An 18,873-nucleotide genomic window follows, 5' to 3' on the forward strand; every position below is an offset into this window, starting at 1 on the left:
GGTCATCCACATGTCTTCTTTGGAGAAATGTCTATTTAGGTCCTATGCCCATTTTTTCATTGGGTTGTTTCTTTTGTTGTTGTTGAGTTGTATGAGTTGTTTGTATATTTTGGAGATTAAGCCTCTGTCGTTGCATCATTTGCAACTATTCTCTCCCATTATGTAGGCTGTCTTTTCAGTTTTTTTTTTTTTTAATGGTTTCCTTTGCTGTGCAAAAGCTTTAAGTGTGATGAGCTTCCATTTGTTTATTTTTGTTTTTATTTCTATTGCCTTGGAAGACTGACCTAAGAAAATGTTTGTATGGTTGATGTCAGAGAGTGTTTTGCATATGTTCTCTCCTAGGAGTTTTATAGTATCTTGTCTTATATTTAAGTCTTTAAGAAATTTTGAGTTTATTTTTGTGCATGGAAAAAACCTAAATGTCCTTTGACAGACAGATGAATGGATTAGGAAGATGTGGTACACATACACAATGGAATACTACTCAGCCATAAAAAAGAATTAAATAATGCCATTTGCAGGAACATGGATGCAACTAAAGATTCTCACACAGAGAGAATCAGAAAGAGAAAGACAAATACCGTGACATCACTTATATGTGGAATCTAAAATGTGGCACAAATGGACCCACCTACAAACAGACTCACAGACATGGAAAAGAGACTTGTGGTTGCCAAGGAAGAGGGGGAGAAGGAGGGAGTGGGATAGACTGGAAGTTTGGGATTAGTAGATGCAAACTATTGCATTTAGAATGGATAAGCAATGAGGGCAAATAAAAGTAAAAAAAAAAAAGGTCAACAGCCAAATGAAGAGATGTGTAGGACAAGGTCCTGAAAAAAGGGGCTTCTGTCCTTGTGGCACCTGGGGTCTGGCACAGTGGTATGAGGAAAGGTCTATCTAGTTAACCAATCTGGAAACTCTCTGAACCCTCTCCTTTTGGGTTTCTGTGGAGGCTTCATTACATAGGCATGCTTGATTAATCACTGACCACTGGCAAAAGACTCAAACTCCAATCTCCCTCCATGGAAATCAGGTGAGGAACCAAGTTCCAACCCTCTAACCTGGTTGGTTCCCTTGGAAACTTGCTCCATCTTTAGGTTACCCAGGAGGTTTTCCAAAAGTTAGCTCATTAACATAACAAAAGGCACCTTCTCTTTTATCACTTAGGAGATTCCAGGGGTTTTAGGAGGTCTGTGCCTGAGACAGGGTTGAAGTCTAAATATATATTTATTATAAATCATGAAGTTATCTTGTGGTGCAGCAGGTTAAAGATCTGGTATTGTCACTGCAGCAGCTTGGGTCACTGTTGCGGTTTGATCCCTGGTCCAAGAACTTCCACATGCCCCTAGCAAAGCCAAAATAAATAAATAAATAAATCATAATACCACAGATAACCAAAAGCATCACAATGATGTTTAGCAAGCAACAGCAATAACAAGTTGTGCTTGGTTTATTAATATGCCACATGTGAAATAGTATCTGACTAAGCACAGCCCTACTCTCCTGCCTTTGTGACCAACGACAAGCTTTGGGGGGTGCCTGGCTGGAATAACCTGTATGGAAGAGCATGAAATGACATACTGAATATATGAAAGTCAGGTCTTAGGACACAGCATGGTCTGCTCTAGGTAGCTGTGATGTGCCACAGATGAAAACTCTCTAGGGTAGCTTACTTCAAAGTTGGGTCCTATCAATTCCTTCCTTCTCTGGCTGCCCACACCAGTTCCCCATTGAGAGGTGAAGTCTATTTCTCTTCTTCCTTGACAAGAGGTTAGCAGGGGTCAGCCTGTGACTGCCTTAACCAATAAAATATGAACAGATGCCAAGCAAGTTTTGGACTTCTGGAGGACTGGCAGTCTCCCTCTTCCTCTCTTTTTGCTCTGAGCCACCACATGTTAAATCCAAGATACAGTTCTGGACAGACCCATGCTGAGGAGCACTGAGGGGCCAGACATGTGTGTGGAGAAGCTATCTTGGACTTCAAGCCTAGTTGAGCCATCAGATAATTCCAGTCCCAGCTGATATCTCATTGCAAAGGGTTGAGAGACTGAAAATGAGAACTGTCCCAGCTGAGCCCAATTAACACAAGGCCTTGGAGAGAGTATATTGCTGTTTCAAACCACTATGTTTTGGGGAAGTTTGTTACCCAAGAATAAATAGCTGGAACACATTCCCTGGTAGAAAACAATCCTGAGTCAATAATCTCTGAGGTATTTAATGAGGACCTGCTACGTCCTCAGCTTGGGAAAAATGCCAGAGATTAGGACTATAAGTAGGAGACACTGTCTCAAGAAATGTATTTTCTGGTTAGACAAATGCGAAGCAGAAGAGAAAACTTCAAGATAATATATAATTAGGTCAACATCTCTGATGAATATAGATGCAAAAATTCTCACAAAATTTTAGCCAACCAAATCCAACAACATATAAAAAAGATTGTACACCATGACCAGGTGGGGTTCATCCCAGGTTCACAAGGATGGTTCAACATATGCAAATCAATCAACATCATATACCACATTAACAAAAGAGAAGTCAAAAACCACATGATCATCTCAACAGAGGCAGAAAAAGCATTTGACAAAGTCCAACATCCATTCATGATAAAAACTCTTACCAAAGTGGGTATAGAGGGAACATATCTTAACATCATAGAAGCCATTTACGACAAACCCAGAGCAAATATAATGCTGAATGGAAAAAAGCTGAGAGCCTTCCCACTAAAATCTGAAATAAGACAAGGATACCCACTCTCACCACTGTTATTCAACATAGTGCTGGAAGTCCTAGCCACAGCAAACAGACAAACAAAAGAAATAAAAGGTATTGAAATTGGAAGAGAAGAGGTAAAATTGTCACTGTATGCAGATCACATGATACTATATATATATATAGAAAACCCTAAAGACACAACTCAAAAACTACTTGCACTGATCAACAAATTCAGCAAAGTAGTAGGATATAAGGTTAACATTCAAAAATCAGTCACATTTCTGTATACGAACAATGAAATACTAGAAAATACAAAAATACAATACCTTTTAAAATTGCATCCCAGAAAATCAAATACCAGGGAATATACCTGACCAAGGAGGTGAAAGACATTTGCTGAGAACTATAAAACATTAATCAAGGAAATTAAAGAGGATGCAAAGAAATGGAAAGATATTCCATACTCCTGGGTTGGAAAAATTAATGTAAAAATGGCCATACTACCCAAAGCAATATACAGATTCAGTGCAATCCCTATCAAATTATCCATGACATTTTTCACGGAACTAGAACAAACGATCCAAAAATTGATATGGAACCACGAAAGACCCAGAATTGCCAAAGCAATCCTGAGGAACAGAAACCAAATAGGAGGCATAATTCTCCCAGACTTCAGGCAATATTACAGAGCCACAGGCATCAAGACTAGTGTGGTACTGATACCAAAACACACATACAGAATAGAGAATGCAGAAATAAACCCTGACACGTAGGGTCAATTAATCTTTGACAAAGGAGCTAAGAATATAAAATGGGAAAAAGTCTTTTCAGCAGGTGGTGCTGGGAAACCTGGACAGTCGCATGTAAATCAATGAAAGTGGAACACACCCTCACACCATGCACAAAAAGAAACTCAAAATGGCTTAAAGACTTAAATGTAAGACAAGACACCATCAAACTCCTAGAAGAGAACACAGGCAAAACATTCTCTGATATCAACCTTATGAATGTTTTCCCATGTCAGTCTCCCAAAGCAACAGAAATAAAAGCAAAAATAAACCAATGGGACCGAATCAAACTGACAAGCTTTTGCATGGCAAAGGAAACCAAAAACAGAACAGAAAGACAACTGACAGAATGGGAGAAAATAGTTTCAAATGATGCAACGGACAAGGGCCTAATCTCTGAAATATACAAACAACTTATACAACTCAACACCAAAAAAGCCAACTACCCAACGGAAAAATGGGCAAAAGACCTGAATAGACATTTCTCCAAAGAAGATATACAGATGGCCAACAAGCACTTGAAACAAATGCTCGACATCCCTGAGTGTTAGAGAAATACAAATCAAAACTACCATGAGATACCACTTCGCACCAGTCAGAATGGCCATCATCAATAAGTCCACAAAGAACAAATGCTGGAGGGAGAAAAGGGAACCCTCCTGCACTGTTGGTGGGAATGTAAGCTGGTACAGCCACTATGGAGAACAGTATGGAGGTATCTTAGAAAACTATACATAGAACTACCATATGACCCAGCAATCCCACTCTTGGGCATATACCTGGACAAAACTTTCCATGAAAAAGGCACATATACATGTCACAATAGCCAAGACATGGAAACAACCTAAATGTCCATCGACAGACAACTGGATTAAGAAGACGTGGTATATATACACAATGGAATACTATTCATCCATAAAAAAGAACAAACTAATGCCAGCAACATGGATGGAACTAGAGACTCTCATACTAAGTGAAGCAAGTCGGAAGGACAAATACCACATGATTTCACTTATATATGAAATATAATATAGGGCACAAATGAACCTTTCCACAGAAAAGAAAATCATGGACATGGAGAACAGACTTGTGGTTGCCAAGAGGGAGCGGGGAGGGAGTAGGAGGGATTGGGAATTTGGGGTTAATAGATGGCAAACTGCAGCCTTTGTAATGCATAAGCAATGGATCTGTTGTACAGCACTGGGAACTATGTCTGGTCACTTGTGAAGGAGAATGATAATGTGAGAAAAAAGAATGTATACATGTATGTGTGACTGGGTCACTTTGCTGTGCAGCAGAAAATTGACAGAACACTGTAAAACAGCTATGATGGAAAAAATAAAAATCATTATTAAAAAAAAAGAACAAACTAAACCCAAAGTTTGCAGAAGGAAGGAAATAAAAAAGATCTGAATGGGGATAAATAAGAGAATAAAGAGACAATAAAAAATTATGTATTAAATTGGGTGATATACTGACCTTAAGGGCCACAGATATTAAAGACAGAGGCAAGTAGATGAAGACTGGAAAAGTGATCAAAAATATAAACTATGTGCAGTTGATCTGGGCCTTGAAGGATGATATTATGACTGTTCCTGCAGAATGGCTTAATTAACAACTACCCCTGCCCATTCCTGGTGTGCTTTCCTGTGTTTTAGAGACTGGATGGCTAGAAACTACAGTTCCCAAATTCCACTGCAGTTAGGATCCCTCTGGAGGCCAAGATTCCTGCAGGAAAACCCAGTGGAATAAAACTTGGAAGGAGGGAATGAGCAGGTGAGGCAAATGGGGAGACTGGCTCTTTTCACAATCATAGCTGCAAAGGTGTTTTGATCTGATAGGGTTGAGAGTTGTACAAGGGCAGGCACAGTAGAAATTTCTCAGTTCTGCGCTTCCTTATCACACTAGTTGCAGGTGCCACCCTTTTAACATCCCCTTTCACAGTACTGTTCTCAGCCTAGAATATGGTCCATTTAATCTCCCAATGATTTTATGGGCTAGTGCCCCTTAATTGATCCCTTTCTGCCTTAACTAGAGTGTATTTCTAGCCTTAATCTAGCTATGCATTTTATCATCAGTCATTAAGAACCCTGATAGACACAGATAGTTTGCATTTGTAGGCTCTCTTTCAGGACAAGTGAATATGTGCAGATCAGAAGAAGTGGTCATTTATATGACTTAAAACTAGCCATAGAGCCAGACAAAAAGAATGAGAGGGTCTGAAATCCAAAATATGACACTGAAGTCCAAAAATTTAAAACTACAAAAGACTATTCAAAGAGAACAAGTTAACAGTGTATTACACAAATGAAAGTGTTAGGTAAGGATATATGTGAAGCCAGAACTTGAAGGTGAGGCATCTGTGGTGGCAAGGGTGGAGTAGGTGGACTGCACATAGCCAACCTAAGGTTAATCTTCAGAAGGACCAGACTGTAGTGTTCACTTTTGGTTGGTGCCTGGGAATCTGGCTTTTGTATGTGTTCTACATTGATAAGACTGCTTTGCTCATCTTTGGCTAAACAACTAAATATTTGCTATCCCTTTGGGAATCTAAAATTTTCACTGCCTTACCAGCAAAATCCATTAACGATTCTTAAGAAATAAAAATAGAACCTGAGTTAACAAGATGAAGTCTAACCTTCCTTTTCCCTTTGTGCTTAGTCTAGTTTCACTTACTCATAGGAAGTAAGGTTACCAGGTATGGAAGCCTTGCACCTGGCACTTCAGACAAGAGTTCCTGGGGCAAAATATCTGCACCTGACACTTCAGCTGGACTCCCACCAGGAACAGGCTTCAGTAAGTTCTAAGAGAACAGAATGTTTATCACCTGCAAGGTTGATTCAAGTTCAGGCTATGCTATTAGATAACCCAGTGGTGGCTACCATAAAAATCTGACACAGCCCAAATCCTGCCATCCTGTTACCCAAAGAAACAGGGCCTCTAGAGCCGGACTGTATAGACACTACAGACATAATTTATTCCAGTCACCCTGACCTATGAAGTGAGCCCCTCCCAAATGCTGATGAGGAATGGCTCACAGTTGGGAGCAGTTCTGAGAAAGGGAAAAAGCCGGGTAGGATATACAGTCATAGAAGCAAAAAACTATCACCAGGGACCTCTGTCCAAAACATGGAGTTGATAGCCCTCACCTGAGCCTTAAAGCCTGCGCTAGGGAAGCTCTTAAACATTTACATATATTTTCGGTATGTGTATGCCATCCTACTTGCACAAAGAGCTCTTTGGAAGGAAAGAGGTATGCTTACTGTGGAGAATAAACAGGGGAAATAAGGCTTAAGCATATTGAAGCTCTTAAAAGCAGTACAGCTTCCCCCAAAGGGTTACAGCAATTCACTATAGGAGTTAAAAAGGGGAGTGAAATAGAGGAAATAAAGGGAAACAACAACGCAGAAGCAACCGCCAAACGGATGGACCCAGAACCAGTAACTTGTTAACTACCTCTCATACCTCAAAGGCCACATCTATCCAATTGCTTCCCAATCTACACAAAGAAAGAATTAGGAAAAGATTGAAAATGGGGCTTCAATAGAGATCTAGGAGGCCATGGGTGGTAGTAAGCATGGGCAATACTTCTTTCCCCAAGCTGCAGCTTGTCAAGCCATCAGGGAGGCTCACCAAGGATCTGACTAGAAGAGGAAGCCCTACATAATTTATTAGTTGAGCTCACGGTAACTTCTGGCATGAAGTGTATAGTCAGTTGGATAGGTGAGACATGCCCCATCTGCACAATGAATCATCCCCAAGACCAGAGCCTCCAAAGGCTTCTAGATAAGGCCCATTTGGACCAGGGAGACATATCCTGGAGAAGAGTGGCAAAATGACCTCACTGTCATGGAAAGAGGTACTGGGCAATTTCAGGTATCTCTTGGTCCTAGCAGACACACTTTTTTGGTAGAGAGAAGCATTCCCTGCTGGAATTGAAAAGGCAGCTGAACTGGCTAAGACATATTCCTAAAAGACATAATTGCCATGTTTGGGCAAATAGGATCCCTACAAAGTGATAACAGTCCAGGATTTGTATCTCAAATGATGAAGAGGGTTATGAGTGCCCTAGGCATAAAATGGACTTTGCACTCAATTTGGAGATCCCAATTGCCAAAGTAGAGAGATCCAATTAGACCTTTAAAAGGGCCTTAGCCAAGCTATGTTAGGAAACTCAAGAAAACTGCATGAAGTGGCTTCTGACTGCCCTGCTCTGTATGTGGTCAGCCCCAAGGGATTACCTAAAGTTAGTGTTTGAACTCATGGATGGTAGATCCATTTCCAAAGCTCAAAAGAAAGGACACTTTAAACTCCTTGAAATGGAACAATTCAAGTATGCCCTCCAGGTAGGAGAAACCAGGAAAGCTCTCACAGAACATGATAACCAGGTGCTGCCTGCACCTAATGAACTGGCCCACCACCCCTTCCAGTGAAGATAGGGTGCACCTAAAAAACCTTGGAAAACCAGCCATTGCAAGATCAGCTCACTCCTAAGTGGAATGGACTCTGCTTGGTGACCCTAACCACTCATTCTTCCCAAAGCTGCAGGAGCACTCCTTGGGAACAGAACACTGGAGGGGGAAAGGCTCCACGCCCCAACCTCTAGAGAGACAATTGGGGCAACAGCCCCCTTGACTACTCGTGTGAACCCCTCTCAGAAGACCTGAAGCTCTTCTTCTGAAAAACAACCAGAGTGTGACCAGGGATATTCAGTCATGGCAGTGGGCCTCCACATCAGGGCACACTTGCCTACAAACAAAAGACCGAGATTCTTTTGATTTTTTTAGGAAAAATTTGACATGTGATCATTCTTCTCTTGGGCCGCGTGTCTTAAATTGTCTGAAGTCCTTTGTCTCTAAAAAATCATACAAACGGTGGTTGCTCAGGGAGATGCACAGTTACGGCAGAGGCCTAGTGAACATCAAACAGATCTAAAGGCGACCAGAAAGAAGTTCTGCTCCTTGTTCTGGGGATACGATGACACCCCAAATCAGGAAGCAGTTACAGAAGACATATCTGGGCCCCTCAGCGCCCCTCAAGAATAAGGAGCAGGATAAAAGAGGAGGGATTTGTCACTAGCAAAGCTCGTTAACAATTCCTGGGAAATAAAATTAGAACCTGGTTAATAAAATAAAGTCTAACCTTTTTCTTTTCTCCTTCGTCCTTCATCTAGCTTCACTTGCGCATAAGGTAGTATGCAGAGGCCCTGCACTCAGACAGGAGTTCCTTGTGCAAGACGCTGCACGCACAACTCCATTCAAGACAGCAGCAGCAGAAACAGCGGCTGGAAGCTTCAAGGAGCACAGGGGCGCTTGCGCCAGAACTCCGCCCCGTCTCCGCCCTGCAGACCACAACCCTATAAAGCAGCCCTGCTGACCGCCTGACCTGGCACCTCTCCTTTCTCTGGTTCAAGGATAAAACTTCCTTTGCTTCTGAACCACACTTGATCTTATTCTACTGGTTCCACTAACACAGGGAAGGAAGACCCCTGGTGGGAACCAGAGCTGTGGGTAGATGTTTCGCCTAGCTTACCAGGCCCTCAGTAAGACCCCTGGATTTAGAGTCTTAAGCAGGCTTCCCTGGGGAGAAACACTGCAGATATAACTGCTATATTTCCTACTTAATAGCAGGTTGTATTCTATGCGACCACTAACGGAGAGAAAACCTTCAGAAGCCCATGTAAGGCTTCCTGCTTCCTCTAGACTCCACCTCCATATGTCAAAGGTCAGATTCTCAGGTACCATTGATTGATATAATAAACTAGCTAAGTCCTGTGAGTCCCAGTGAATCAATGAACTTATGAATAGTTATAGGATCCCCAGGAACATGTATCCATCGCTTCATTTTTAACATTTCTGAATTAGTTTGATTTAGTTAGGTTTGGGAAACAAATAGTTGGGTTTTGTGAGTCAGATTTAAAGTCTTTCTGTATTACTACAAATGTGGGTCACTTAAGCCCATTTGTATTTATTGTTATGAGGGCTATGTTTGGTCTCAGCTTTATCATAATTATGTGTATTACATTACACTTGTTAGGCTTCTTTCTGAAATGTGTATCTTTTGCTCTTCTCTAAAATATTTGGGGGAATGTATTATTTCCTATTGATGCATGATAAATTACCACAAATCATCTTTAAACAATGCCCAGGTCACAATTCTGTTGCTCAGAAGTCTGGCACAGCATGACTGGAGTCTCTGCTGAAGCTGATATAATTGATCTATTTTTCTATCCACGTACTAGGTGAGCTGACTGGTCAGGTGTCAGTTATTATGTTCTTATCTGGTGCTCCAGGTCGTCTTCAAAGCTCATTCCTGTTATTGGTAGAATTAAATTCCTTGTGGTTGTGAGAAGGAAGGCTCCAGTCCTTGCTTGCTGTCAGCTGGGACCACTTTCAGCTTCTGGAGGCCTCTTATATTATCATGTATTCCCATCCATCTTCAAGCCAGCAAGAGCATAACAAATCTTTTTTTATGCTTCAAATCTAACTTCTCCTTTTTTCAAGTCTGTTTTAAAGGGCTCATGTGATTAGATCAGGCTGACCTGGATAATCTCCTATTTGCTTTTTTTTTTTTTTTTTTTTTTTTTTTCCTGCTGAACAGGCAGCACGTGAAAGTTACTGGGCTAGGGATCCAACCTGCTCTGCAGTTGCAGTCTGTGCCACAGCTGCAGCAATGCTGGATCCTTAACCTGCTGTACCAAAAGGGAACTTCCTTCGGCCAATTAACACAAAAAAATCAGAGGTGTTATAGCTCATCAGTTTTACAGTCATGGTGCAGGCAACTTTGAGACTGTAATATTCAGAAAGATCTGCTTGTAAGGTTGCCCCTAGGCTGGCATTTGGGAATTTGGGTTCTAGGAGGTTCCCACCATTCCCTGCTAAGAATGGCTCACTGTACCTGTTTTGCAGATAACATGGTTTATGCTAAACACCTGCTTCCTTTTGGGACTCTCAGTTTTGGTACATACTAAGTAGAAGGTGTATAAATGATGATTTGAACTCCTCAGCTTAAATGAGCTTCTCTAGTAAACATTTCAGATGTGTTGTTGCATGTTGCTGGAGTAGCTGTGTCCCATGTTATCTCACTGAGAGAGGACTCTCGAAAACTTACATCCAGTTTCCCTGATTTCCCCACCTTTCCCTTTGCTTTTGTTGTAACAAATGACAACATGACTATTTCCCAAGTCTTGTAGTTCTCCTACTGAACCATCAAATTTGGTGTGGTGGTGGGGATTACATGCATATTTAATATTTGTCTTGCTCCTGATTTTTTGGGGTTTTTTTTTTGTTTGTTTTTGTTGTTTTAGGGCTGCACCTGGGCATAGGGGTTGAATCAGAGCTTCAACCTACACCACAGCCACAGCAACGTGGGATCTGAGCTGCATCTGCAACCTACACCACAGCTCACTGCAATACTTGATCCCCAACCCACTGAGCGAGCCCAGGGATTGAACCCCAGTACTCCTGGATACTAGCTGGGTTTGCTTCCGCTGTGCCACAACGGGAATTCATCTTGTTCCTGATCTTAATGAGGAAGTATCCAGTTTTTCACCATTAAGTATGTTAGCTGTGGGGTTTTCATAGATGCCCCTTATTAGGCTGAGAAAGACTGATTTCTGTTCTAAGTTTTCACTCAATTCCATCAGTTTGGGTAAGCTGTGTCATCAGAGTACTTTGAGTCATCAGTGTGATAACAATTCTTTAAAATTTATTTTGGCTTGTTTTATGGTCTAACATATAGTTTATTCTTGAGGTTACCTCATGTGTACTTGAGAAGTTTTATCCTACTGTTTGTGGGTAAAGTGTTATATGAATGTCTGCTAGGTACAGTTGATTTACTGGGTGTACTATTTCCTTGCTAACTTTTTGCTTAGGTGTTTTATCCATTGTCATAAGGTATTTAAATTTCAAACTACTATTATTGAATTGTCTCTTTCTCCTTTCAATTCTGTCAGTTTTTGCTTCATGTATTTTGGTGCTTTGTAGGTGCATATATGTTTATAATGGTTTTGTCTTCATGAGCATTGACACCTATCACCATTATGTACTGTCCTCCTTTGTTTCTTTTTTTTTCGGTCAATTTATGGCCGCACCCACGGCATATGAAAGTTCCCAGGCTAGGGGTCAAATCAGAGCTGCAGCTGCTAGCCCACACCACAGATACAGCAATGCCAGATCTGAGCTGCGTCTACAACCTATACCATAGCTCACAGCAATGCCAGATCCTTAACCCGCTGAGCAAAGCCAGGGACTGAACATGTGTCCTTATTGATACTAGTCAGGTTCATTACCGCTGAGCCACAATGGCAACTCCTTCCTTTGTTTCTCATAATGAATTTTGTCTTAAAGGTTGTTTTGTCTAATACTAGTATAGCCACTTGGGCTCTACTTCGGGCTCTATTTGCATGTGTGCGTGTGCATAACACACACATACATTTTCCCGCCCATCTTTCACTTTTAACCTCTTTGTGTCTTTAAATACAAAATGTGTCTCTTGTAGTCTGGGTATATTTGAATCATGTTTTTGTTTTTCTTAAATCTGATCTGTCAATCTCTGCTTTCTCATTGGAGTGATTAGTTTATTTACATTAAATGTAGTTACTGATAAGGGAGGATTTAGTTCTTCCATTATGCTATTTCCTTCTGAGTCCTCAGTGGCAAGATTCTCAGTTTTGTTACAGTCCAGTCTGTCCATAGTGATTGATTTATTTTCTTTTTACAGCTGCAACTGTGACATATGGAAGTGCCCCAGGTTAGGGGCTGAATTGGTGCTGCAGCTGCAGGCCTGCACTACAGCCGCATTAACACTGGATCAGAGCTGCTTTTGTGCCCTATGCCACAGCTTGTGTCAACACTGGATCCATAACCCACTGAACAAGGCCAGGGACTGAACCTACATCCTCAGGGACACTATGCTTGGTTCTTAACCTACTGAGCCACAACGGGAACTCCTATTCAGGGTGATTCAGACTTTCTCTAACAAGTTTCTGAAAATTTTTCCAGCCTCCACTCATTTCCCAGTCCAAAGACATATCCATATAAATAAACGTTACAGCAGCACCCACTTCCAGGTGACAAACTATGTACCAATTTTCTGCACTGTATAACAAATTACAACAAACTCAGCAGTGGTAGGATTGAGGATCTTGTTCTCTTGATGGCCATGACCTGAGAGCTAAGGGGCTGCTCTCAGCTGCTAGAGGCCATGTGCAGTTCCTTGCCATTGGTCCTCTCATAGGATCTCTCACAACATGTTAGCTTAGTTTTCCAAAGCCAGGAGGAAATCTGTTTGACTTATATACCCTCTTTTTAAACACTCACCTGATTAGGTCAGGGCTACCTACAATAATCTCCTTTTTAAGTCAGAATCAACTGATTAGGTACTTTACATATGCAAAAAACCCTTTGCCTTTGTCGTATAGTGTAACCTAAGCAATGGAGTGACATCCATCACCCTGCAGGTCCTGCCCATTCTCAAGACTAAAGGATTATATATGGTATGTGGCACAGGGGGTCATCTTAAAAATCTGGCCACCAGTTACACTGTACTAACACCCTTGTGAATGCCTTTAAAATTTTTTTATTATAGTTAACATTATGCCAATTTCTGCTGTACAGCAAAATGAGTCATACATATATATACATTCTTTTGTTTAATAATATTTTCCATCGTGGTTTGTCCTAGGAGGTTGGATTTAGTTCCCTGTGCCATAACAGGATGTTATTTTTCATCCATTCTAACTGTAATAGTTTGCATCTACTAACCTCAACCTCCCAGTCTCTCCCACTCCTGCCCTCCTCAGCAACCACAATAATCTCTAGTCGCATCCATGTTACTGCAAATGGCATTATTTTGTAGTTTTAAAAAAACATGGAACACTTCGTGAATTTGCATGTCATTCTTGTGCAGGGGCCATGCTAACCTTCTCCGTATCATTTCAATTTTAGTATATGTGCTGCCAAAGTGAGCATTTAAATACATCTATTTTTCTTAGTAGATAATGATGTCTATATAAATAGATATCACAATAAAGTATGTATGCTTGGGTGCATTTGTCTGTATGAAAATAATGCTTAGCATCAGTTTTTTTGCTGAGGTTTTCCCAATCTATATTTTATTTGAAGAAATTTACCCTTTAGTAGATTCCTTAGGAAGGGTTCATGGGTATAGAATTCCCTAAGTTCTATTTGAGAAACAATTTGGCAAGATATTAAATCTTTGTTTCACACCTAATTTCTCTGAATTTTCTAAGCTTGTTCATGTATTTTAATTTTGTTTGGAGTTTAGATTTACAGTTATATTCTGCTTCACTGCTGTTCTTTGGTATGAGTTTTCCTCAGTTGTCTGCATTTCTTTTCTTGGTTTCAGTATTAGGTCTCTATGGCTTTTACTTTTATTCATTGTGTGATACTGTGTCATTTATGGACCTCCTGTGTGGCTCACAACATTGTATGATATTATGTCATTTAAAAGATTTCTAGGTTAATGACACTAGTTTCCAGTTTCTGTTGGTTGTTTCAGCGTCTTTGCTAGTATCATTTCTAAGTCTGTTTGCTTGCCACAGAGCCTTCTAACAATGAGGGAGTGGGGCAGGAACAAGTGGGGTCTGGTCCTATGATTTGTAGCTTTTTCTCTATTTACTCACAGTTATTTTGCACTGTGAGCAAAATATTTGTCTTTAAGTAATGTTGAGAGTTTGGTTTTGGATAAAAATGTCATTGTAGAGTTTTTTATATCTTTTAGGGAGGCGATTTTCTGAAGGTTGCTTACCATACACCCGCCATTGACTTCAGCTAGTTTCTTTTAAATAATCCTCTTAATATATTATTATTTCAAACAAAAAAATGAGAGAATAATATACAGGCGTACTCATTTTATTGAGCTTTGCTTTATTATGCTTCTCAGATACTGCATTTTTTTACAAATTGAAGGTGTGTGGTAACCCTGTGTTGTCAGATGATGGTATTTAAAGTATTTTTAAATTAAGGTATCTACCTTTTTTTAAAGACATAATGTTACTGTACACTTAACAGACTACAGTTTAGTGTAAAATAACTTTTATATGCATTGGGAAATAAAAAAAAATCTGTGTGACTCACTTTATTATGATATTCACTTTACTGTAGTTCTCTGGAACCAAATCCCCATTATGGCTGAGGCATGCCAGCAAGTGATTTTTGACTTGCGATTATTAACTTGAAATAAAGCTTTGATTAAATCTATGAACAGAACATTTACAGGTGGCTAGATTTCCTGTAAATGTAATTACCAGAGTTGTTTAACTCCTTAGGTAGGTTTTGACTCATAATTGTTACCAGTTTGCCAGACATCTGAAATGCTTAACAGAATATAGTAAATGCGTATATAAAATTTAAAATGTTTACAGTCATTTAATTATTTAAGTCCTTAAATAGACCTAATAGCTTAAGGGAAATTTAGCTGGCTTGACTTCAGTAGATTAAACATTTATCAATAAACCCACTTCTTATTTATAAAAAAACTTCCTCAACTTATAAAGAGACAAATGAAGCATGCCTGTGGAATAGCGATTCCTACCTGAATAAAGCCAGGAGTACAAGAAGCAAGAGGGCATAAGTTCGGGTAAGAATGAGAAGATAGGATATGAGTGGACCTGATGATTAGCTCTCTCTTTGCCCTACTCTGTAATTTCATTTCTACGATTTATCACTTCTCCCAAACACATCATGTTATTTCAGGCCTCATTTATTGTTTTAGGCACTGATGAATACAAGTAAGAACGACACGAAGTTGTTATTCTCATGGATTTCCACTAAAGAAAAGGAACAAATTAAAAAACAATCAAATAAATACATAATTTTAAGTAGTGACAAAGTCATGAGTATTAAAAAAAAGGATAAGGGAAGACAGTGATAGGGAAAGGTATTAGAACTATATTCAAGGAAGCTTTCTTTGAGCTCATGATATTTAATCAGAGATCTGAATGCAGTTAGAGACATTCAGAGGAAGATAATTCCAGTTGGAGGGTCTAGCAAATTGCAAAAGCCTTGAAGTGGGAAAAAGCTTAGTGTGTTCATGGTACAACAAGGAGGCTACTGTGGCAAAAGCAGAGTGAAAATAAAGTCAGAAAGACAGATGAGGGCAAATTATAAGGGACTTGTAGGTCGTGGTAGAGAATTTGGATTTTATTATGAATGTGACAGGAAGGAACTGAAACACACTATTCGTCCTGCTTAGACTGCCTTTCTCCTCCTTGGTTATCTGGCTAACTCCCATTTGTCTTTCAAAATCTAACAGACTTGTGGTTGCCAAAGGGGAAGGAGTGGGATGGACTGGGAGTTTGGTGTTAGTAGATGCAAACTACTGCATTTGGAGTGGATGAGCAATGAGGTCCTGCTTAGCACAGGGAATTATATCCAATCACTTGTGATGGAACATGATAGAAGATAATGAGAAAAAGAATGTTTCTATATTATAACTGGGACACTCTGCTGTACAGCAGAAATTGAACATTGTAAATCAACTATAATAAAAATTAAAAAAAAATCTAGCATCATCTCCTGTGGGGCATATTTCTTAACTCTCCAGGTAATGTCAATCATCTCCTCCTGTGTGCTACTTTACTAGATTACTGAACAGTGTGTGTGTTTAATTTTATTGTAGCCCCAGTATCTAACATAGGGGTCGGTACTAAGTAAAGGTTCCATAAAGGAAAACCACCCATTCAATGGTGCAAGCCTTGATTCTTCTGGACCACTTCAGGTGCCACACGACCGGAGGCGCACGGGAGTTGTTGCACTGGGAGGCTGGTTGTAGCATTCCCCAAGCTCTCCCTGCTATCTGAGGAAGCGCTTGCGTTTTGGGGATACCCCCTTGGCCAAAAAGGCCTTGTGGGACAGCCAACCTTCCAATTGGCAGGTGCCTGCTCTCTCCCTTTTTGCACGTTCATGCTTATCCTTTTCGACCCCGTGATGGGACTTTGGGTGGGGGAAACTTAGGGCTTTACAGCTCTGCATCCTCCACTCCAGGTAAACGCTCTCTCGGCCTAGTCACCCACAAGGAATCCCGGCCCCCTTTCCTCCTAAAACAACGGAATCACAGCCGAATCCCCACTTGGCATACAGGGTCCAGCCTCCCGTCACCCCTCTGCGCTTCATTGCACGCTCCGTGTCCTTCAGTGGTCCCTGGGGTCTCTCCCTCACACTCACCTAGGATGCGGGTGATGCCCAGCGTCAACTTTTCCAGGTGCGGCTTGCTGCTGCCCAGCAGCGGGGGCGGCGTCTCCTCCATGGCTCGCGTCCCGCCTCCGCGCGCGGCCGGGGCAGCAGTGGAGACCCGGCGGGGGTGCGGGGCGGGTGGCAGAGCTAGACGCCGCCTGGAAGGCGCAGCCGTCAAGTTCACGGCATGCCGGGAATTGTAGTGCTCGGCGTCTGAAAGCGCGGCGGAGAGGAGATGGGGGGCCCCGGCTGGTCTGGGAGTAGTAGTTCCGCCAGGCGCTCGTTCCCGCGGCCACGGCGGGCGCTGCACACCACGCCTCCGGGACACAGCGTCTCCTCCGCCCGGACCCTCCCGCCCCGCCGGGGCCGGCCGCGCAGGCGGGGGCGGGCCTCTGCTCCCTGCGGCCAATCGGGACCGGGCCTGGAGGCCGGGGCGGGGCGGCCCCGACGCGACGCCCCGAGTGGCGGTTGTTTCAAGATGGCGGACGTGGCAGGCCCCTCCCGCTCGGGCGCAGCGGCGTTCTGGAGCCGGGACTGTATCCTTTGCCCGCCTGGCAGGGGGCGCCGGAGCCCTCCCCCGGGCGGCGAGTGGTCGCGAGGGATTCTGAGCTGAGGAGGAGAAGCTCAGTGCGGACCCCGTGGGCGGGGCTGTCCTGTCCGGCCTCCGTCCAGGTGCCGCGCTCCCCTGGCTCGGGTATTAGGTGGCTTGGAGCCCGCACCGTCTCCAGGAGCGGGGACTTGGTACAGATATATGCCAGCCTTCCTTGAGGGTGAGCTCTGGAAAGATGGCCTAGAGTCTTGGCCCATGTTGGGGCTGGAAGGGTCACTCTGCTCGAGGTGACCTCAGACTGGCCGAGTCTCAGCTTGGCAAGAATGGTGTTGACTGGTCCGAGAGCTTTTTGTCTTGGTTTAGGGAATGTCCTTGGTCTGCGTTGTTGGGGGCAAGTCTGGACCTTGCGGGACTTTAAAGTCCTGTCAGTGATGACTTATTTTCATACTGAGATCTTCGGAGAAATGCGGGGCTTCCTTTCACGGGGACATGATCTGGTGATACTGATGAGGGAACTAGATGCAACGCAGATCTTAGGGCCTGGACGTAGCGTTGATTTGCATGTAGATTGCAGGTCACCAACTAGCAGAATTGAAGTTCTTTGTTTTATGGCGGAGAAGCTGTGGCGCTTTTACCCTTGTGTTAATTCCCGGATAAGTATCTATGATGAAATGTGTGACAAAACTGGTTCTCTCCCTGCTTTGGGTAGACTGTTCCAGGCTGATCTTTGGTCCTAATAATTTGCTTCATGTTCCTTAGGGAGTATTACATGAAAGAAGGGCATTTAGTCTATTGGGTATCTGCGGAGGCAAGACTTTTTGTCTCTTTGCTAGGATTGGTGATAACATTGTTGAAGGGGCATTGCTGTTAACTTTGGCAGACTCATTCTTTGCACATTCTACTCAGTAAAACTTACAAAATTGTATTAGTTCCCCTTGTTGAATTACTAGGATTGGAGTGTTTGGCTCTGGACAGAGAGATTTTTGCAGTTCTTGCTGCTCAGTGTTTAGTGTTATACACTTCCTAAATATAATTACTACTTGTGTCTGATAGGTGAGAATCAAGAGAAATCAGTGTCCACACACTGGATTAAAAGCACACTAGTGCACTGTGCCGATTCACTATTTTTTTCTTTACCTCTCAGGAGAATATGTGCGGTCAGAACAACTGGGCTGAAATTAGGCCGGAAACTGCGATGTCTGACTTTGTCAAGAAACATTGCCTCTGCAATGTTAGAATTTTGTGATAGAGATATCTGAAGATTATTAGCTTATAATGTGCTCTTTAGTGTAATCATTTTCATAACTATCTATGTGGTTTTAGTTATTATTCCTTAATAGTCTGTATAACCAATGCTATTGTGCTGATACAGAACATACCAGAATATTGCGCTGATATAGAAATGTTGTTGGGAGACGGGAGGGGAGACAGTCTCTTCCGTGGACTGATTGAGTCAATAGGTCTGTAAACTGAATCTATGTTCTGGGTCTTAGCAACCCTCTACTCTCAGTTATTCATGTCATGTTACTCCTTGTTTCACGTAGATAGAAGTCATGTATCCTTCCTCTTCTCTTACATTCTCCCTAACTCTAAAAATAAATGTAAAATACTTATATCTTCCCAGTGA

The 18,873-nt window shown here is 41.9% G+C and overlaps 2 protein-coding genes and 1 non-coding gene across 6 annotated transcripts in view; 1 reads left to right on the forward strand and 2 right to left on the reverse strand.

Annotated features, from left to right (window-relative positions):
• The window catches only part of TPGS2 (tubulin polyglutamylase complex subunit 2), a 67,188-nt gene extending 50,174 nt beyond the window's left edge, over window positions 1-17,014 (reverse strand). For both annotated transcript variants that reach the window (XM_047794155.1, XM_047794156.1), the window contains exon 1: window positions 16,688-17,014. In XM_047794155.1, coding sequence (XP_047650111.1) covers window positions 16,688-16,769 — 82 coding nt within the window. In that variant the 5' untranslated portion in view covers window positions 16,770-17,014. The remainder of the gene's footprint in view (window positions 1-16,687) is intronic.
• On the reverse strand, window positions 13,365-13,471 carry LOC125134867 (U6 spliceosomal RNA). Its single transcript, XR_007136854.1, has one exon. It is a non-coding gene; the product is annotated as a U6 spliceosomal RNA (small nuclear RNA).
• Window positions 17,015-17,131: 117 nt separating the features above from the next.
• The window catches only part of KIAA1328 (KIAA1328 ortholog), a 375,101-nt gene continuing 373,359 nt past the window's right edge, over window positions 17,132-18,873 (forward strand). Inside the window, exon 1 of one of the 3 annotated variants that reach the window (XM_047794154.1) lies at window positions 17,132-17,232. In XM_047794154.1, the coding sequence (XP_047650110.1) occupies window positions 17,175-17,232 (58 nt within the window). In that variant the 5' untranslated portion in view covers window positions 17,132-17,174. The other 2 variants (XM_047794152.1, XM_047794153.1) reach the window with 2 other exon arrangements.

The sequence above is a fragment of the Phacochoerus africanus genome, chromosome 8 (genome assembly GCF_016906955.1).
Source record: "Phacochoerus africanus isolate WHEZ1 chromosome 8, ROS_Pafr_v1, whole genome shotgun sequence".
NCBI lineage: Eukaryota > Metazoa > Chordata > Mammalia > Artiodactyla > Suidae > Phacochoerus > Phacochoerus africanus.